The 22,472-nt window shown below is 51.3% G+C and overlaps 1 protein-coding gene across 4 annotated transcripts in view; it reads left to right on the forward strand.

Annotated features, from left to right (window-relative positions):
• NUGGC (nuclear GTPase, germinal center associated) overlaps nt 1-22,472 on the forward strand; it is a 1,180,213-nt gene that overhangs the window by 194,289 nt on the left and 963,452 nt on the right. For all 4 annotated transcript variants that reach the window (XM_078686520.1, XM_078686521.1, XM_078686519.1 and 1 more), the window contains exon 5: nt 4,454-4,528. In XM_078686520.1, the coding sequence (XP_078542646.1) occupies nt 4,454-4,528 (75 nt within the window). The remainder of the gene's footprint in view (nt 1-4,453; nt 4,529-22,472) is intronic.

Raw genomic sequence — 22,472 nt, forward strand, 5'->3', positions numbered from 1 at the left:
TCCCCTCTGCCCCGATAGGAACCCCTCGTATACGGAGGTTGTTCCGGCGGCTCCTGTTCTCCAAGTCCTCCTGCTTGACTTGTAGCTCGATGTTCTGCTCTTCCAACACTGCCAGGCGGTGCCACAGTTGCTCCTGGTCCTCCGTGGGGGCGTCCACTGTTTTTTCTAGCCCGTCTACCCTATCCCCCAGGTCGGTGACATCCTTCCGAAGTTCCCACACACATGATTGCACCTCAGAGCGCAGGGAGCCAATTTCCATCTTAAGTTCGGACATGAAGGAGGTCATAAAGGCCTGGGTCACTGGCTGTGAGTCCCCAGCAGCTTGCGGTGGTCCCTCGGCGGGCGTCAACGCTCCTGCTTTACCCCACATTGCCACAACCGAGTTGTTTCTGGGGATCGCCGCCTGGTCAGCCTTACCTCCTTTGAAGCGTGTATCGCCAGTTCCGCAGCGGCAGGCCGGCAGCCCAGCAGCACCCTCTGTATCTGCCAGGAGTTGTGTGCCAGGAAGGAACCCCCGTCCAGCCCCCGACACCGCAAGCCCTATCTAGCAATGTTCTAGGAAGCAACTAGGGGACCAGATGTGCAGTGACCCCCCCCGCCCTCAGCCCCCAATCCCCCTTATCCACCCCACCTCCCCAGAGACGGGAACACAAGAAGGACCCTGCTAACCCAGGGTCCACCCCCCCCCCCCAGGGCCAACCAATTCAGGAAGCCGCAATGGAGAGGTCCAGCCCTCCCCACCAAACATGTACCTCCCCTGCCCCCCCCTGCAGTAAGTTATCAATGAGCGCAGTATGTTCAAAGAGTTTGTGCAAGTTAGTCCATTGGCCGTGCTATCCACCTGCTCCACAACCTCTCCCCCCCCCCCCACCGGTCTCTCCTGCACCGCAACGGAGGCAGACCAATGCGCGGGGGTCACTCAGCAGGGGCCCTAATCGAGGGGGTGTGCCGTTTCAAGCCACTCTTTGCTGTCCAATCCAGGCCGCGTCCACACCACCCCCAGCTCACCAGTCTCAAGGGCAGCCTCCACTTGATCTCCTCACACCAAAGGATGCAGGCCATCACAGCGCCACCACCGCACCATCAGACCACCCCCAGACTCCTTTCCAGCCCCAATACAGCAGAGCAGGCGGAGGTAGGGGGCCCCATAAGCAACACCAGTCTCCGGGGGCAGCAAAACACCAAACCGGGTCTCAAAATGGCGGCGCTCACCTGCAAGTCCTTCGGAGGCCCTCCACTTACTTCAAGGCCCCAACGAGTTCAGTTACCCTTTGCCGACAGTGGGCCTCAGCAACCTCACCAGGGAGAGATCCCAGGCCACTCAATCCGACGAGAGCAGCAGATCACCGCCTCAGCAGAGCCGGCCGGCCTGAGTCCCGGGGGCGACCCACCGCTCAAAATCAAGATGGCGGCACTACCAACCCGAGTCGGGGTGCCCCCCTTCACGTGGAGCCGAGCCCAGATGGCGGTGCGGGGGAGCGGAGAGCAGGACCCCGGGGGCCGCAACACGCAATGTCTAGGGCCTCCCAGTGCCGCCCGGGCTAGCGCTCCCAACTATGGCCCACAGTCCCCCACCACGCCACACCCGCAATAGTCCTCGGTGACCCACTGTGTCAGAAGGTCCTCTCTCGGAGTCTGTCTCCAGCACCACAACCAGAGGGGCCCGTCGGGGAAGCCCCGCCAGTCCACAATGCCTCCAGGCCGCTCCTCTGGCTACCCCAGCGCAGGCCCCACCAAAGCAACTGCCAGGCGCCGTCCGTCGGTCCTCCTCAGCTTCCACCTGGGCGCGCGCAGGTCTCAATCCCTCTGCTCTCGCGTCCTCCAGGCACCGCAGGCCCCCTTGTGTCAGGGCCCAGATGAGTCACTCGGGTACCGGAGAAGTAGGACCTCGCCCCGGGTCCACGCCTCACAGCCGTCTGTCCCCAGCTAGCACACCATCCCTCCAGGCAGCCGTGAACCAAGTCTGGCCAGTGTACCAGCTCCCCTGCCGCCTCAGGCAGCCCCACCGTAGGGGCGTCCTCCGTCTAGTTTCAGCGTACCCCGAAGGAGAGGCCTCACCAGGCCGCACCGCCGCCTCCCACCGCATCTCCCGGTCGTCCTCTGCCGCAGCTAGTTCCCATCCAAGTTCTGCCGCCTCGGTCTCTCAGTGTACCACTGCCAGTCCGGATCCCACGGCCTGCACCGGACTCGCAGAGGGGACAGCAATCTCGCCGGGCGGCACGGATCCGGCTCCTCCGCCAGGCTTCACAAAATGGCGGGCTCAGTTCTCAGAATTGTCAACCGCGGCCGTAGCCAGCCCGTAGGTGTGTCGCCAAGTGAACCGCTGCTCCCCACAGTTGCCTCAAGTCGCAGTGGTCGACCTTCACGCCCGGGGCCGCTTTATAGCACCCCAGCTCCGTTATAATAGCTCATATAGGCGGCGGATCACCGGAGCTCCTCAGGGACACGTCTCACCGCAACGCCGCCTAAGCCACGCCCGTCCTGGGATCCACAAAAGGCACACCATCCTGTATACCTGGATCTCTAGGTTCCATAAATGGCCATTCTACTTCCCATTAGGGCAGAAATACTGTGTGGAGCCGGGTCGAAAGGGGTAGGATGTCAAGCTAATCCAGCATCCAAACCCATTCCTTGTGTCACTTTTTCCCCAGGAAGTCTGATGGAATTTCAGCCCACCTGGGGGGCAGCTTGGGGTGTTTACCAGCTATCTGCCAGTTCCCAGGCGATCCAAATGCCCATCAGGAGGAAATCTGGTGAAACCGGATGGGGTGTGGGGTTTGTCCATCCTTCCACTGCACTGCATCCCCCACTCCTGAGCACTAGGCAGTTTTTCTGCGACCTTTCGTCAACCCCCCCCCCCCTCCAACCAGCCCATGCAGTCAAAAGTACACCCACAAAAAATCCGAAATACCACCCGCTTGCAGTGAGCGTGGAGATGCTTTAGGCCCGAAGTGTGCAGAAGGACTTTTTGGGCATTTTAGGTTGGGAGGGGGAGGGGCAAGGGGGGATGGGTGTCAGGCCTTAACCCATCCTTTTTTGGTTTAAATATAATCCTTGCCTCTAGTGGGGTTAGCCCCAATTTGTTCCCCTATGTGGGGCAGAAAGACTGTTGGAGCCATTAGGGATGGGGATTCATCCTGGTGTGTATGTCCCTTAATTCTAGTAGGGTTTCCCCCAACCCACCCAGTTTGGGGTAAGCCTCCTATATGTCGTCCAGGAGGGCAGAAATACTGTTGGGGCTTTTTGGAGTAGGGGTATGGCTCGATGCCTAGGCTGGCGGCCCTACCACATTCTTTTTCTTTTTAAAGCATAATTCCTGGCTCTAGTGTACTAGCCCGCTGGAAGGAGGGGGGAGGGCAGAAGAGGCAGCTGGACTCTCCCTGGTTTTTGTTGGGTTTCTAGTTGATTACTTCTGTCAACCTATGTAAAACCGATTAAATGCTATGTAATAACTCTAATAAAGCAATGTTGATGATCTGTGTTTTGCCTCAAAAACCTAATAAAAAAAAAATATTAAAAGATCCACTGCTGGAGAACCTGTGCAAATTGCCAGGCCATTTGTGTCCCTCATGGACTTAATGGCATTGTGCTTCTTCCTAGTGCTTCCAGCCTCCAATGGAGTCCTAGCAGTAGCTGTCTAAAACAAATAAGTTACCCTCCTTCGGATCCCATTTAAACTTTGAGCAGGTGGACTTTTCCTTCCCGCTTTCTGAAATGGAAAACGTGGTCCCCCTTGTGGCCACCAGTGGCTACCACAACTGATGCCTCATTGTAACACTTGGTTGCCCCTCTGGGCAGCATGAAGATAAACACCACTTGAAAACTAATTTCATGTTAACTTTGTGAAGTTGAGGGTTGGTTAGTTGACAATGAATGCATCCCTGCCTCGAAATCAAAGTGAATGGGTCCTGTTCCTAATGTACATCCATGCTACTGTGTCTAGAAACACGTTGGTTTTGAATTGCTATGCATGGAGGAAATAAGTCCTTACTTTAAGAGGAATTTGGCTGGCAGTAGCTCAGCTGTCATGGATACAACATACTGGCAGATTGCCTGATCGGTCTCAGAGCTCCTCTAACAAACTATATTGAGTCACCAACTGTCCCTGGTCTGCAGCTGTGGATCTCCTTAGTTGCATTAACGGGACAGTGTAATTTTTCAGTCCGATAAAGATTTCCAGGATACCTAATGGGTGTACAGATGTGCAGTGTTGATAAATTTAATAAAGATACATATGATTAAGTGCTGAAGTGAGTTAACTTTTCCTTAGCCATATGTTGCTTTTTTAAACTCATTTTGTTATCTATAGATTAAGGTTTATGCTTTCTATCTATTGTTGAAATACTAATTCATGATGAAGTAAACAAATCAGGCATGCCTCAAACAAGAACTTGCATAACTCAAGAAACAAAGTGCTTAGTGTAACAGTTGCTACTTTTATTTACTGTTGCAGTTTGAACGCTGTTTGTGCCTTGGAGCGCATGCTTTGACCCTCCCTGCATCACATTCTGCTACAGGGATGTCAACGGTAAGTCAAGTCTGTCTTTCTCTGAGGGCGTTAATAAATTGTTTAAAAATTGTCACCAAAGCTAATCTAGCAGCCCGTGTTTATTGTGCAGTATGCAGTTTGGATAATTTTGTTTACTACTGTTGTATTCCGATTGGCGAACCAATTTACTCGCTCAAGGTGGTTAACTTTTTTTAAGCTGTGAGGGTATAGTTTCTAAGTGTTTTATAGAATATGGTAGGAGCTAGAAACTCAGAGATAAATATTAATCAGAAAAGTATACCTGTGATCTTCGTTGAAGTCATACTTAGTGCGTGTGAAAGAAGCATCCTATTGAATGACCTGGTATTTCTTACTCCAGCCTCAAGAAATATAACATATTTCTAGTAACTGGGGGTTATGGTCAGAGAAAATTCTTGTATACTTCTATATACTGATCTGACATAGTAACTGAGACGATACCAAGAAATAATCCAGGCATACATGCTTTTTGTATGGATAAGAGTTATAAGTGAACCCTGGATTAGGGCTTTCTGACGTTGCCCAAACAGCAACCAGGGCATATATATCCATCTTCTGATAGAGGATTCTAGCTGCAGATTCCTTACCTTTGAATTTCTCAGGCGTCAGACTGGATCTGGAAACAATTTGCGTGAGCAGGATCCCTGCGTGCCGTCGGGTGGTTCTGTCTGACTCCACGAGACGTCGCCAGTTGTGCTGTCATGGTCACCTACAGGCGTCACCCAGGTGTCATTTCTTTTCTTTCTGCGTCAGTTAGTGCTGATCCGGAGAAGAGATACCCCTTTTACATTTTTTCAAGCGTTTTTTTTTCATGTGTCCACCTCTAGACAGTTAAATTTCAAGCCGTGTGGCGCCTGTCACTGCACCATGTCGGTGATCACCCCCCCACCCCCCATCTTGAATGTTTGTAGTGTCTCGAACGCGACCCCCACTCAACGTCGTGCTCGGACTGCTGGGATATGGCTCCGAAGGCCTTGTGGAAGCAATCCATGAAGCTCCTTGCGGCCCGGTAGTCGATATCCAGCAGGACTCCTCGTAGGTCCTGTTCAAGGAAGAGAAAGTCACGGGACCACTGTAGGAGCTCCAAGTCATCGCACTTGAGGTCCTCAGGACACTCTGGGAAGAGGCATAAGAAGTCCAAATGCACTTCGACGTCATCTTGACTGTCATCCATAGACGAGACCGGTAAGCATTGACGCTCAAGGCAAGATTTCGCATAATCCCCCCCGTTTCTGGGAGCCGGACCAAATCCTGCTCAAATAAAAGAATGCCTATTTGAGCGGGCCAAACCCCTTCGATGTGCCTTTGGGCCCCATGAGGTTAGGAGGGACCCCACCAGGCTCCACTACGACGGCCTCGGCGCTGGTGTGCTCTCATGGATCCGATTCCGGGTCTACACTGATTGTGCCAACGTGACCTTCCCCAGTGCTGTCCTTTAAGGCAAAGCTCCAGCGCTAGCCCCATTATGGTACCTGACGAGTTGTAACGACGTCAGTCACGTAGACTCCAGTGCCGACGGATCCCAGAGGTGCTACATTATTTCTTGTTCATTTTTAAGAGGTTGCAGGCTTTTTCAGGCTTGGAAGAAGAATGGGAGGGTTCTCTGTACCCTTTAGAAAACCAGTTTGACACTTCTGTTGAGGAACTGGACTGGTATGAGGAATTTGGGAGGCCAGTGGACTGAAGACCTCACCAGATACTGGTATGCTCTCTCCACCTAGTTTTGCTACTCAGGAGGGGGAATCTTATACCGTGGTGGTGAGGAGGGCTGCAGAGGTCCTCTGTGCAGGTCAAGACTAATCTCTTGACGTTAGTGCTTCAGCCTGGGGCTTACTCAGCTGAACCCCTTTTGCCCTTTAATGAGGCACTAAGGGATGTCCTTCGAGGCACTTTGTCCAAGTCTAGCACATTGGCTCTTGTGAACAGGACTATAGCACGGTGCCATCGCCCTGCACCGGGTGATTCAAGTTTCCTCAGCCAATCACCCACACCTGAGAGTTTCGTGTTTCAGGCTTCAATGTCCCATCGCATGTTCCCTTCCACTCCGCCAGATAGGGAATCAAAGAGGCTGGATGCACTTGGGAACAAGATGTTTTCTTCCACAGCCTTGCATTGTGGCCGGTAAACATGTTCGAGGCATGTGGGCTGCTAAATTCATATCTTAGCATTAGATCGCCGCCTAGTGTTGGGCTCGGATGATTGCACATTGTTGTCCTGGAAGAGTCTTCGAAGTATCCTGAGATAGGTGGCTCCTCCCCTGGACTACAGTGCGCATGGGCATCGGCTCCATCCCCAGATTGTTTTTTTCCGCCATTGGGTTCGGATGTGGTCTCGACGTCTTACTGTCGGAACCAAGTAAAACTAACTTTTAGCGGCCAAAAGGCCTCGATTTTCTTGCGTCGGTATTGTCTGCGCACGGTCTCGAGTCTTCCGTCTCTTGGAGCCGGAATAAGCGGAGTTTTCTTCGCTCTCGGAACTTTGAGGCCTTCTCATCGCGACACGACTGCAAGCCTTTTCGGACATGGAGCGGAGCCCGTTTAAGTACTGCCCGCTCTGTGGGTCCAAGTACCCACACATCGATCTACACCCCGTGTGTAACAAATGCCTTTCGCCTGACCACGACGACGGAAAGTGCAAGGCCTGTGCACAGTTCCGATCGAAGAAGACTCTCAAGCTTCGGCGCGCGGTGCGCATGGAAGCTAAACAAGCGGCCCCGGATCCGGAGAACATCTTCGGCGACCAAGACGAAGAGGACCAGGGTCATCTTCTCCAAATCTCCCCACCCGGGACGGAGGTCGAGGCGGATCCGGGAGACGACGACGGAGTCGCGGGTCCAGGCCTTGAATACGTCGACGAGGTAGGAGACGACGATGAGATTTATGGGGCCGCGGCGGATAGCTCAGCGGACGAGCTCTGCCCCGAAGGTTTCGAGGATACCGACCGGGACACGGGATCGCCTGTCGGCCTTACCCAAGACCCGTTACCGCAAGCCACAGCCCCGCCTTCGGGCCCGGCCACGGACTTACTTGCTGGGCAGACTGTTTCGAAACCGAAACCGAAACCATCGGGATCGACAACACCTAAAATGGCCGACCCGAAATCGAAACCGAAAGTTAAGGACTCGAGTGTCCCTAAGATGGCTGCCGTGCCGGTGAAACCGACGGCGCCTGCTACCCCATCGACTCCGTCGACCTCCGGTCCGCAGAAGTCGAAGAAGTCCGTCGATTCCGATGCTGCGAAATCGAAACCGACGCCAGAGGAAGGGTCCTCCAAGAAAGATGGTCGGCACGGGACAGCGGCTCCGACGCCGTCAAAACCCGCCAAAGTCGGCTCCAAGGAGGCTACGCAGGCACACGGAAAGAAGTCTGTGCCCCGAACGCAGGAATCGGAGGCGGTAAAGACAGGATCCACGCCCAAGACGCACAAGGCCCACAAGGACGTCGGATCCGAGGGGAAAATCAGGCCATCCTCGTCGGCGCCGACACAAACTGAGTGTGCCGTCCCCCATAGCCGACTCACTGAAACGGATCAGGGAAAAGGCCTTTGCCCCGTCGGCTCCGATACCATCAACGCAGCCGCGAAAAGACACTCCAGAGAAGCCGTCTGGGAAACTTCTCTTTATTTTGCCGCCGAAGGAGGCGCCCAAGGCATTTTCAACCAAATCGGCACCGAAACAGGTGGTTTCTTCACCGACTGGCCCACTTCCACGTCAGGTGCTCGAATCCGAGGACGATTCGGTGCATTTCATCGACGCTGACACGGGCAAACTGACCCTCTATAAGAGGAAAATAACTTCGGAGCCAGTGGACCCCTATGTCATTCCACTAAAGAAGAAGAGGGTGCCCCTTGACGCCTCAGGCCTCACGGAACCAATCCAGCCTCCTCCGAGACGGAGCCCTACTCCCTCCCCAGACCACTCTGAGGGTGAGGGGTATGATGAGGACGACCAGTACAATTTCCCAATCAATGAACCTGATGTGCAACCGGATTCATATGATGACACTGGTGACCAGAACACCCAAGGTGCGGGGCAGGACCCGCAGCCTTTTAATGCACGGGCATCCCCGACTGAGGATTCAGCAGGTTTTCATGCCCTACTCGAAAGGGCGGCAGCCAATCACGATGTGGACATGCATGCCGACCCTGTTGAGGAAGACTTCCTTTTCGACACTTTTTCGGTCTCTGAAAGGACAGTAAAGACACTGCCTATGCTTAAAGGAGTCCTCAAGCATGCTGGGGACATATTTAAGGAGCCTACGAGAGCGAGAGTGGTCAACCCTCGCATTGAAAAAAAGTACAGACCTGCACCGGCGGACCCCGCATACATTCGGGGACAATTGCCATTGGACTCTCTTGTGGTCGCCAATGCCAGGAAACGTGCCAACTCCCAGACTACGGGTGAAGCTCCTCCCCCGGATAAGGAATCCAAAGTGCTAGAGGCAGGGGGCAAAAGAGTAGCTGCACAGGCATCAAACTTTTGGCGCATTGCAAATACACAGGCGCTCTTGGCGCGTTATGATAGGGCGCACTATGACACCCTAGAACAGATCGTACAACACCTGCCTCCACAGTTCCAAGAGGGCACCAAACTGCTTATCGAGGAAGGGAAGCTAATCTCAAACGCAGCCATCAAGTGTGCACTTGACGCTGCGGACACAGCTGCTAGGGCTATCAACACTAGCGTTATGCTGAGACGACAAGCGTGGCTCCGCATCTCAGGGTTTAAACCGGATATTCAGACGACAATTCTTAATCAGCCAGTCAATCCTGATAGTCTGTTTGGTCCGGATGTTGACACCACCCTAGAGAAAATAAAGAAAGACACAGACACTGCTAAGTCTATGGGGGCCCTACAGTCACAGCAGTTTCGTGGCAGCAATTTTCGTCGCTCAGGTGCACGTGGAGTCACCAGAGGACAAATGGGTCAACAATCCCAGTTCACGAAAGGTGGGGCGCAATCCTCGTTCACTAAACAGAACAAGGGAGGTTACAGGAATAACAGCAACAGAGGTCGCGGCAGAGGAAACAGCTCCCGCACCTCTACTCCCAACAAACAGTGACTCTCTGTCACTGCCCCCCGACCACCTAACACCTGTCGGGGGGAGACTGCAGCGGTTCCTGCCCGTCTGGAGAAACATCACCACAGACAGGTGGGTGCGACAACTAATCCAGTATGGTTATTGCCTAGAGTTAAAGTCCACTCCACCCAACATCCCGCCAAGGCAACGGCCTATGTCCGCAGAGCACTTGCTCTTATTGCAGCAGGAGGTAGTGGTGATGCTGCAAAAGGGAGCAATCGAGCTCGTGCCGGTGGGGGAGGAAGGCACAGGGGTGTATTCCCTGTACTTCCTTATTCCAAAGAAGGACGGTTCTCTCAGGCCCATTCTAGATCTACGTCCCCTCAACCTGTACATACTATCGGAACATTTCCACATGCTTACACTGCAACAGATTCTTCCCTTGCTAAACCAAGGAGACTTCTTAGCAACCTTAGACCTCAAGGATGCTTATTTCCACATTCCACTACACCCGTCACACAGGAAATACCTCAGGTTCACTATTCAAGGCAGGCACTACCAGTTCAAAGTACTACCCTTTGGAGTCACAACAGCCCCGAGGGTGTTCACAAAGTGTCTGGCGACAGTAGCGGCGCACCTCAGGAGGCAGAACATCCATGTCTACCCCTACCTAGACGACTGGCTCGTGCAAGCCAAGTCAGAGCAACAGTGCGCCGCAGACATGTCGACTACAATTCACCTTCTTCACGATCTGGGTTTCTCCCTGAACTACCCAAAATCGCATCTTCAGCCGGCACATGTCCGGCAGTTCCTAGGTGCGACGATCAACACCCTGACGGCCATGGCTCAGCCAAACCAAGTCAGGATAGACAGCATGCAGTCTCTGATCCAAAGGTTCAGGCCACAACACTCGCTTCCAGCGAGAGTGTTCATGCAGTTGATAGGCATGATGGCCTCCTGCATCTTCATAGTCCCTCACGCACGGCTACACATGCGCCCGCTCCAGGAGTGCTTAGCGAATCAGTGGACACAGGCTCGTGGGCAATTGACAGACCTAGTGTTGGTTACCAGTCGGGCATACGACTCTCTGCATTGGTGGACTCCACACAACCTTTGCAAGGGCCGACTGTTCCAAGAGCCTGTGCCGCAGATTATCCTGACAACGGACGCGTCTCTCCAGGGATGGGGAGCTCATGTGCTCACTTACACAGTGCAGGGACTATGGACGACGCAGCAACAGAAGATGCACATCAACTATCTGGAACTGATGGCAATCTTCATGGCGCTCAAGTCCTTCATTGTACATCTGTGCAACAAAGTCGTGCTAGTCCGGACGGACAACATGACCGCGATGTACTACATTCAAAAGCAGGGAGGCACCCACTCGCCACAGCTGTCTCATCTGGCTCAGAGCATGTGGAAGTGGGCCATTCAGAGGAACATTTTCCTCATGGCAGAACACCTCCCAGGAAAGGACAATCAGATGGCGGATCTGCTCAGCAGATACAGCCATCAAATGCACGAGTGGGAGATACACCCGTCTGTTCTCCACCCGTACTTCCAGCAATGGGGTCATCCGGAGATAGACCTGTTTGCCACAGCAGAGAACGCAAAATGCCAACTCTTTGCCGCCAGGTTCCCTCACCCACTGTCGCAGGGGAATGCGATATGGATGAACTGGTCAGGCAAATTTGCGTACGCTTTTCCGCCAGCCCCTCTAATACCGCTGGTCGCAAGAAAGCTAAGGCAGCACGAGATGACTCTCATCCTGGTTGCTCCAACGTGGGCGCGCCAAGCTTGGTACACCACGTTCCTCGAACTCTCAGTGGTGCCGCATCAAAGACTGCGCCTCACGCCCAGTCTTTTGACGCAGAACCATGGAGACATTCAGCATCCAGATCCACAACAGCTCAACCTGGCGATCTGGCTCCTGAAGTCCTAGAGTTTGGATACCTTAACCTACCTCCGGAGTGCATGCACATCATCAAGGAGGCGAGGAAACCAACTACTAGAGCATGCTATGCTGCAAAGTGGAAGCGTTTTGTCATTTACTGTACGGCCAATGACATCGACCCGCTAGATGCATCTATCCCCAACATCATCTGCTATCTGTTGCATCTTTACAAGTGCAATCTAGCGTACACTTCCATTCGGATACATCTATCCGCCATAGCGGCTTATCTCCAGAACAGGCAGCACCTCTCTGTCTTCAGGGTGCCTGCCATTAAAGCCTTCCTTGAAGGTCTGAAACGAGTCATTCCCCCAAGAACACCGCCAGCTCCGGTGTGGAACCTCAATGTCGTTCTCACCAGACTGATGGGACCGCCATTTGAGCCCCTGCACTCGTGTGAACTCCAGTTCCTTACGTGGAAAGTAGCTTTCCTTGTGGCTATTACGTCTCTGAGGCGTGTCAGTGAGCTGCAGGCGCTCACAATCCAAGAGCCATTCATTCAAATCCATCCAAATAGGGTAGTGCTACGCACTAACCCCAAATTCCTTCCGAAGGTGGTGTCACAGTTTCATCTAAACCAAACTATTGACTTACCAGCATTCTTTCAAAACCCGCAAACGGTGGCGGAAAGAATGCTCCATACCTTAGATGTACGGAGGGCGTTGATGTACTACATAGACAGGACACAACCCTTTAGAAAGACAAAACAACTCTTTGTTGCCTTCGCACCACAACACAAAGGCAACCCAATTTCCAAAGCAGGGATAGCCAGGTGGATTGTTAAGTGCATCCAGATATGTTATCAAAAAGCCAAGCGCACTTTAACAATACCCCCCAGAGCGCACTCCACACGCCAACTGGGGGCATCCATGGCTTTCCTAGGGAACATTCCTTTAGAGGATATTTGCAGAGCAGCCACGTGGGTCACACCACATACCTTCACAAAACACTACTGTGTTGATGTGCATTCCAAGCAGCAAGCAGCTGTAGGACAGGCTGTTCTCAAGACACTTTTTCAGGTTTCTGCAGCTGGCACGGGCAACCGCCGCTGATGGAGGGACTGCTATGTATTCTATGCTAAGATATGAATTTAGCAGCCCACATGCCTCGAACTGAATATGCTACTTACCAGTATGCATCTGTTCTTGGCATGTAGGGCTGCTAACATTCATATCGCCCGCCCTCCTCCCCGGTGCCTGTCGCAGCTGCAGATATACTATTGTATTTATTCATTAGCATGGACATCCTTTACACTTTTCACTCCATCTTCAGCCACAATGGCGAAAAACAATCTGGGGATGGAGCCGATGCCCATGCGCACTGTAGTCCAGGGGAGGAGCCACCTATCTCAGGATACTTCGAAGACTCTTCCAGGACAACAATGTGCAATCATCCGAGCCCAACACTAGGCGGCGATCTAATGCTAAGATATGAATGTTAGCAGCCCTACATGCCAAGAACAGATGCATACTGGTAAGTAGCATATTCATTATGCTTATTGGGCCGTTTCTCACATGCCGTTTCTCACATGCCGTATGTGAAAATGCTGCCATAGGTTCTGGAGGAGGCCCGGACCATGCTCTCACAAGCAGTGAAAGATGAGAAAGATGCAGCCACATTCACCATTAGATGGGGCTTTGTTATGACTGACTCGCTGGGTAGAGCGGTTTCGCTGACTGTGCCTTACGACGCCATGCCTGGTTGTAAGCCTCAGGCTTCTCTGGTGATGTCCAGGCTAACCTGCTGGACATGCCCTTTGATGGAATTCACTCTTTGGGGAGAAGGCAGACTCCGCATTGGAGCGCATCTTGAGCCATGGTCAGGTCCTTGGGCCTCTCATTACAATCTTGTGACCAGTTTACCTTTCTCCACTTTCGTGTCAATAGAACGGTTATCAACCGCATCAGCCATACCTCAGCCACCGTCCTGAACAGACTCCCCAAGTTGTGTGAGGGCGGGGATGCGGTACATTCCAACCTCATGTGAATGGTAGCCAGATGTTGTCTGCCACCCAGCCCCCCACAGCCTCCAAGTATTCCTAGTTTGGTCCTGCAAGACCATGCCACTCCAGTTGGAGGGAGAATTCAATATCCTCTGCTCCGCTGGAGGTCCATAACATCGGACAAATGGGTCTTGCAGATTATTCAGGATGGCTATTCCTGGCCCTTTCTTTCTTTTCCTCCTCTACTGCCAACTCCATAACGGCTGGCGGAGGATCATCTATCATTTCTCCAAGAGGAAGTTGCAGCTCACCTGGCCATGGGAGCTATAGAAAAGGTTCTGATTTCAGAAGTAGGCAGTGGTTGTTACTCCCGCTACTTTCTGATCCCGGAAAAGAACAAAGGTCTATGTCCTATTTTGGACCTCTGGACTGTCAGCATCTTCCTCAAAAAGGATAAATTCAAGATGCACACATTGGCTTAGGTCATGTCTGCCCTAGACCAGGGAGACTGTCTAGTAGCGTTGACTTGCAGGATGTGTATTTTCACATCCCCATCCTGCTTGCCCACTGATGTTACCTGTGATTCAAGGTAGGCCACCATGCTCCCCTTTGGCCTTACCAGTGCCCCATGGGTGTTAACGAAGGTAATGGCAGCAGTCGCAACTCATCTGCGCATGTTAGATCTATCAGTCTTCCCTACCTCGATGACTGGCTGTTGAAGGCGCCTTCGCACCAGGCTGTTGTCTCCCACCTTTAGACTACAACGGAACAGCTGAATTTGCTGGGTTTCTCTATAAATGTGCCGAAGTCACACCTGACGCCTCCCCAGATGCTCCCTTTCATCGAAGCTGTTATGGACACAGTGCATTTCCGGAACAGCGAGTCCAGGATATTCAGGTTATGATAACAATGTGTTTGAGGCATATGAGCTGCAGAATGGATATATGACGGTACAACGCGTACCGTCACAACGCATACCTTTACAACGCGGCCGTGACAACGCAAGTCGTTACCACGACTTGCGTTGGGGGGGCGCGGATTTCGAATAGTTTAATTTACTATTCTAACACCAGTCCCCGTGGACCCTAGGGAAGGTGTTAGGATAGTAAATTAACTATTTTTAGACCTTGAGCGCCCTCCAGCGCAAGTCGTGGTAACGACTTGCGTTGTCACAGCCGCGGTGTAAAGGTACCGCGTTGTGAAAACATCGTTGTAAACGATGTTTACCCTGCAGAATACATACTTGTGCATAGATCGACATCTGGTGTTGGGCTTGGATGTTTGCAGTTTGTTGTTGTCTTGGAAGAAGTCTTTGTGGTCACAAAATAGGTGACTCCTCCCTTGGACAATAGTGCGCATGCGCATTGACTCCATCCTCAGATTGTTTTTTTCCGCCATCGGGTTAGGATGTCACTTGCTGTGCTCCGGTCCAGTACCGTGTTTCCAAACCTCTTTCGACGCGCAACCTTTCACACTCGACGGTATTGTTTCATTCGCATGCCTTTCGACGCGCTAACTCCCAAATCCTCGTTTCCGGTTGTCGGCGCGGTCCGCTGGGCCCCGTTTTTAGTTGTCCAGGCTTTAACCATACAAGAACCATTCTTACAAATACACCATAACAAGGTGGTTCTCAGAACAAATCCAAAATTCCTTCCCAAAGTAATCTGCTTTCCATCCTAATCAGTCTGTGGAGCTACCAGTTTTCTTCCCACAACCAGATTCTGTGGCAGAGAGAGCTCTTCACACAAAGAGCTATACTCTATTACATAGACTGAACTAAACCTTTTAGAAAGACAAAACACTATTTCCAAAGCTGGAATTGCCAGGTGGATGGGAAAATGTAGTCAGATGGCGATCTATGCACAAGCCTGAACGCCAGGGCAGACAAACTCAGCCCATTTATGCCTAGCTTATCACAGATGGTGTCTCCAGTCGGACATGGCACAAGATCTCTTTTAGAAGTTGGGAAAGCCTTGGTTAGATCTGCTTATCCTCCGAAGAGCACAGGCAATGTCAGCAGTTTTGCGCTGGAGTTTCCAAAGCGGCTATCGCTTGGCAACACCTTTCTGCCCATACCACTTCTTCCCAGAGTTCTCACGACTATCGAGAACGATTGGGCCTAAGTCATTCTTGTGACTCCGGACTGGGCACGGAGAGTCTGTTATCCAGAGCTTCTTCGAATGAACATTGATCCGATCAGGCTGCCTCCTCAGGAGCATCTTCTGTCGCAGCAGCAGGGTAGGGTCCTCCACCCGAACCTGTCTTCTCTCCGTCTCATTGCATGGAGATTGAGCTGCAACAGTTGATGGCTTTTCGATCTTCCTCCCGAAGTATGTAATGTAATCTTGCTCTGCTTTGGGCACTCTAAAAGGTTATCTTTCTGCTCTGTCTGTTTTTTTGCGGCTGCCTTACCAACCCTCCCTATTCAAATCCCCTATTGTAAATAGATTTCTAAAAGAGCTTGTACATATTCTTCCACCTATGCCCTTTATCATGCCACAGTGGGATCTTAATCTGGTTCTCACATATCTCATGTGTGCTCCCTTTGAGCCTTACACAATTATCCCCTCCGGCTGCTTACCATCAAGACATCCTTTCTAGTGCCAATAACATCTGCCCAGAGGGTGAGTGAGTTGCAGGCTTTGTCATTCAAGCCTCCTTACCGAATGACGTTCTTGTATAAGGTGGTGCTTCGCACCCGTGCCTCATTCCTTCTAAAAGTGGTGACCCCATTTCATCTGGGTCAGTCAGTCACACTGCCCACCTTTTTTGCTCCTCTGTATCCCTCTAAGGAAGAGGAGCATCTCAATCATCTCAACCCAAAAAGAGCATTGTCGTTCTACCTTGACCGCACAAAAGAATTCCGGGTGGGCGACCAGCTCTTTGTGGGGTACCTGGGAGCCAAAAAAGTCAGGCAGTGCAGAAACAAACCATTTTGCGCTGGGACATTATCTGTATTATAATCTGCTACGCCCTGGCTAGGAAGCAGCCTTCTGAAAGCTCACAAGCCCGTTCCACCAGGAGGAAGGCTGCGACAACTGCGTTGGCTTGTTGAGTGCCAGTCCTTGACATTAAATTTGAAATTGTTTTTAAAATTGTTTTAACCTACCTTTCAAAGTTGTGCAGGTATCTAATACTTTTGGGCATTTAGGGGTGAGCTGCCGGCTGGGGTTGATCGGGTCCTTCGCGGGCTCCCAGCGGCAGCGGGCGCCATCTTGGCTTGGGCTTCGCTCTCCACCACAGCCCTGCCCCTCCCCCGCCGCTCCGCCCCTACTTATACGGATAGTATGAGGCAACGCAGCGGACGAGCGCAGCGGGCGCGACGGATGCGCGCCGGAGTTGCGCCTGAGTTAAGCCCGTATGCGCCCGTCCGCGGCCGGCCGGGGCAAGGGGCACGGGATGCTGCTGGCTATACCATCTATACCCCGTCTCAGTTATGCCTCTTCTGGTCCCCCGGATGTATAAATTCAGCTACTACCATCGCCCTACAAAACCTTGGTCTATATAGTCCTCCCCCATCCCATCCCCCCAGTCTTGTATCTTATCTTGCCTCATCTGCTTTCACTTCCTTTCCTGCCCCCCCTTCACCCCCAGCCCCTCCTGCTCAATTGCCCTCTACTTCGGCTACTCTTTTAAACACCAGGTCCGCCGTAAATCACCAGTACGAGCTATTTGACTACCTTGACACCAATGAACCAGATCTCTTGTTCTTAACCGAGACCTGGTTCAAGACCGACTCCCTGCCCAATGTGCTTGCCGCCTTACCATCTACTTATTCCGCCATTCGTGCGGATCGCTCCGACGGCAAGCGGGGAGGTGGAGTGGCGCTAATAGCCCGCACTGATGTCACTTTTCAAATCCTTCCTTCCCCTCTCATCACTGACGTTGATCTTCTTGTAGCTCGTTCTACTTCCCTTCAAGTCCCCCTTACTTTTGTTCTTATCTACCGTCCTCCCCAGCCCACTCCCTCTTTCCTTCCCGAGATCCAGACACTTCTGTCCACTTTGGCAGTTAATCACTCCTCTGTACTCGTACTAGGGGACCTTAATTTCTGGCCCAATGACCCGGCCGAAAGCCCCCAATCCAAGGAATTTACCAGCCTCATGAATAATCTGAATTTTGTACCGCTCATTCACAGTCCTACCCACCAACATGGCCATACATTGGACCAAATCTGGACATTAAATGTTCCGTCCACTCCTCCTATTATTTTTCCCTGCCCTTGGTCAGATCACTTCACCATTACGTTTTCCCTTACCTTATCACTCCCGGTCAAACCCTCCCTTCCCAAAAATACCTGGGTTCGAAAATGGGGTAAGGTTAACATGCCCTCCCTCTGTTCGGCCCTGGCTACGACCTGCCCGGACCTTACTGGCTTGACAGCCGGCCCTCAATTAGCCGCAATTAATAACTGGCTCACGAGGGCAGGAGACAAATTCGCCCCCTTTAGGCGCCTTTCAGTAAAACGGGCCCATGCAGCCAACCGTTGGTTCACTTCCGACCTGAAAGAGAAAAAACTTGCTGCACGAAGGGCTGAAAGAGCTTGGCGAAGAACTTACGACCCTGCCTCCAAAACAACTTATCTGGCCACTCTGCATACCTATAAAAAGAGCATCCTGGAAGCTAAGGCCGAATATTACACCCACAGGATACTGGTCGCAGAGTCACAATCGAAAGAAATCTTCTCCACTGTTCATGAGCTTGCCTCATCTGCCAGAGCCACATCAACCATTCCCCCGTCTCAATTCCTCTGTGACTCGCTTAACGAGTTCTTTATAGACAAAGTTGAAAAAATTAAACACAACATTCCCCAACCCTGCCCCACCTTTATGGACCCTTCCCCTCCCCCTTCCACTGCTAAGCTGACCTATTTCCCACCCCTTACCATTGACACCCTTGGTCCCTTGCTTCAACGGGTCAAATCAGGCTCGCCCCAGGACTTTGCCCCTGCCAACATACTCAGGGAAATCTACTTAGCTTGTCCCACCCCCCCCCTGACCCTTCTCAATGATTCCCTTATCCACGGTCATGTTCCCAACTCACACAAATCAGCGGTTGTCATCCCAATTTTAAAAAAACTGGACGCTGATCCTTCCTCTGCCTCTAATTACCGCCCCATTTCACTCCTTCCCTACCTTGCCAAGGTACTCGAAACCCACATCACTTCCACGCTGAGCACCCACATCGAGGCAAATCATTGCCTCTCCCCTTGTCAAGCTGGTTTCCGCCCCCTGCACTCTACCGAAAAAGTGGTCATTTCAGTCATGGACAAGCTGCGTGAAGGAATTGACATCAACCTTCCGCAAGCCCTGATTCTCCTTGACTTATCCGCCGCTTTTGACACGGTGAATCATACCATTCTTCTTAGCCGTGTCAGGGCGGCGGGTGTAGAGGGCCTAGCCTTTCGCTGGCTAGAGTCCTTTCTTGCTGGGAGAACACAGGGAGTCCATCTGGCTGGTTTTGCAGCGGCCTCTCGCAAGGTAGAGTGCGGGGTTCCTCAGGGATCATCACTTTCCCCTCTTTTGTTCAACCTCTATATCTTCCCCCTTATTTTTATGTTACAGCAACTGGAGGTCACCGTATTCAACTATGCGGATGATCTCCAGTTAATCTTCAACCTGTCCCACTCACCTTCATCTGCCTTGAATGTTCAAACCACTATGACCCTCATTCAAGATTGGATGAACTGCAGCCACCTCAAACTCAATCCGGACAAGACCGAACTGGTCCTGACCGGAGGTGGCTGCAGTCCCTGGTCTCCCTCTTTTTGGCCCCCTTCCCTTGGTGTCCCTCCCCTTCCGGTTCCTAAAGTGAAGACCCTGGGTATCTTTCTAAATCCCCAGCTTACGGTTCTCCCACAAGTTAATTCTGTGGTTTCTTTATCCTTTTTTTCACCTCAGAGTGATTAGGAAAGTTTCCCGTTTCTTTTCCCCCCCAGCTTTAAAAATCATCATGATGGCCATGGTACTGTCCCGTATAGACTATGGCAACATAGTCTATAACGGAGCCCCTGCATACATGATCCATCGCTTACAACTAGTGCAGAATCAGGCGGCCCGTCTGATCCATGGCCTTCCCAGATATCACCGGGTCACCCCTTTACTCAAGACCCTGCACTGGCTCCCCATAAGAGAGCGTGCCCTGTTTAAACTCGGCTGTCTTACCTATCAAGCCAGAGCAGGCACTGCTCCCGAGTTTATTTGCTCCCTCATTAAACCATATCGCCCAGGCAGAGAACTCCGCTCGGCCCATCTGCCCCTCCTTACCATTCCTCGCTTTAAAAAGCTGAGGGCGGGCGGAGCGAGATTCGCTGTCCTGGCTCCAACGTTTTGGAACTCCCTCCCGATTGCTCTGCGTACCTCACTCTCCTATCCCCTTTTCAGGAAAAATCTTAAAACTTTTTTGTTCACTCAAGCCTACCCCTAAATTTTTCCGCTGCCGCCATCCACTGATCACCACTAGCGCCATGAAACCGTTGGGTATGCGAGCGCTGTACAAATGTTTTTAAATTCAAATTCAAATTCAAATTGACATCTGCCAGGCTGCAACGTGGGCTTCACTGCAGACGTTTGCATAACACTTTTGCCTGGACAGTCAAGTCCACAGGGATGGGCATTTTGCCTTTTCGGTCCTGCAGGCCTTTTCTGGTCTAGTAAATCGGTCTGTAGCCCACCACCAGGAAGTATTGCTTGGGTAGCTATTCAAAGGTAAGGAATCTGCAGCTAGAAGTCTCTATCATATAAACAAGTTACTTACCTCTGGTAACCCATTATCTAGTAGAGATAATATTTGGCTGCAGATTCCTTTCAGACCCACCCATGCCTCCACGCTCTGCGGACACATGTATAGGACTAGGGTTGCTCCCCTTTACAGGACTCTAGTATTGACTCAATAGTCAGTTCACTTCATGGCTCGGCGCTTCTGGTGTGTAAAAAGTGAAAAGGAATGGACGTCGAATGCCTGAGTGGCACCTATATAGGTGACTGTGACGTCACAACCGATGCCGGTGTCGTCACGTGTAGCCAGACGGAGCCACCCAATGGCGCCCAGGGGTACTGCTCGAGCAAAGAGTTTACAGATCCAGTCTGACGTCTGGGAAATTCAAAGATAAGAAATCTGCAGCCGGATATGTCTCTACCTGATACTGCATTACCGAAGGTAAGTAACTTGTTCAACTGTGTTAGTGCGTGATAAACCATGGGTTGTCCTGTGAGTATTCTAGGCTATGAGGAAGTATCAGACCCATATGAGAGTTCAAATCTCTTTACAATGAAATAGGCGTGGGCCAGGATGCTAGGTCTAAGATCAGATTTTCAAATAGTAAGCCCTCATCAATATGGGACCCATAGATAGAATAAACTTAAACCCACATAGTTGACACACTGCCAACATCAATGTGCCCAGTTTATCTGAGGATCTCCTCACAGATCTGATCTACCTAATAGGACTCTCCACTTCCCCCTTTTATTGCCCCCCTTGTGGTACGAACTAAACTTCAACACCCAGAGTCCCAAACACCCATTTTCTGTCCGCTGAGATGTGCATTTCTAGAAGGCAGATGGCCTTCATTATCCACAGCCACTTTATCACACTGACCCGCTTGTAAGTCCTTGACGTTAGCAGATACTATATGGATCGTATTCCTCAGCGGAAAGATCAGAAAATGAGTGAGAGTGAGACATGAGATAATCCCAGGACAGGCCAGTCACAGTTGGTACAGCACAACATATCAGATACGGGCCACTTCCCTGACCACTTCCTGGAACCATTTCCCAACCAACATCTGAAAGGAAAGAACAATATTAATTGCCCTCAGTTCCCCTTCCATTCTTTTAACACAAGTTCCCTATTTCCTAATTTTTTATTTACTGTCCACGATTCCCCTCCACCCTCCTCCCAAGCCTTCCTATTCCCTCAGCCTTCTCCCCCCTCAGCCTGTTGAAACCCACTCACGTACATGCAACCCCCCCCCCCCCCCCTCCCCCCGCCCAAGCCCCTGTCTTGGGAAGCAAGCAGACCCTTCATGCCTGGGCGTGACGATGAAAAAAGGGCACAATATTGACTTTCCAACAATATTATTAATCGATACTTGATAGACTTAAAACTCTTTGGCAGAGGGCGTAATCGCTCTTGATTCACCAGGAGTGATGGACAAACTGAGCGAAGCGAGGCAATGATCTCTCCGTGCACTGGTGAAGGCAGCTAGACCGAATAAAATCCTCTTGGAGTGTTATCGTCATTTCTTTTCAATTTTGTAAAAAAATATGCTTAGATTATTTTTGTAGACTCACAAAGAGGAGAATCAACAGCTGAATTGTGGTCTAATGCTAATATAGTGATATTTAAAAACAAAGGGGAAGCCACCCTTGAATCCTGACTCCTATAGGTCAATCTTGCTAATCAACTGTAATCTTAAGATCTACTCAAAGGTGTTAGCAACCTGGATCAGCAGGATCGTTGCCAGATCGGTTTCCTCCTGGCAGCACGCGTTTATCCCAGGTAGAGGTACAACAGATCATGTCGGACCTATAACATTGTTTGATATAGCAGAATCAGGGGGACTCCTATTGTAATGATCCTGCTTGGTTCGGAAAAGGCCTTTGACCTGGTCACATGGTTATATCCATGGGGATCACTAGAGAGAGTTGGAGTTGGGTCCGGATTCCTGGGGACAATTCACACTATGTATAAAAATCTCAAAGCTTAAATACAAATGATGGCCTTGGAATCAGAAAGTATTAAGATTACAAGGGGAAGACCAGTGACCACAGTGTTGCCCATGCTCCTGTCTATTATTTGCTTTATATATAGACACCTTTCTGGACAAGCTAATTAATAATCTAGCCATAAGAACTGTGATAGTGAATGGTTTGATGACTAGTACTGGCGTATGCCAACTTTGTTGACAGTGTTACTACTGATCCCAGTGGTGCGACTAAAGAAGTCGAGATGGAGGCAAAAATTGTCAGGCAGCTGTCGGGATTTCTCCTCAACAGAGTGAAGACTCAAATTATGTGTATTAATTCTACCAGC

Source organism: Lissotriton helveticus, chromosome 4_1 (assembly GCF_964261635.1).
Source record: "Lissotriton helveticus chromosome 4_1, aLisHel1.1, whole genome shotgun sequence".
Classification (NCBI taxonomy): Eukaryota; Metazoa; Chordata; class Amphibia; order Caudata; family Salamandridae; genus Lissotriton; species Lissotriton helveticus.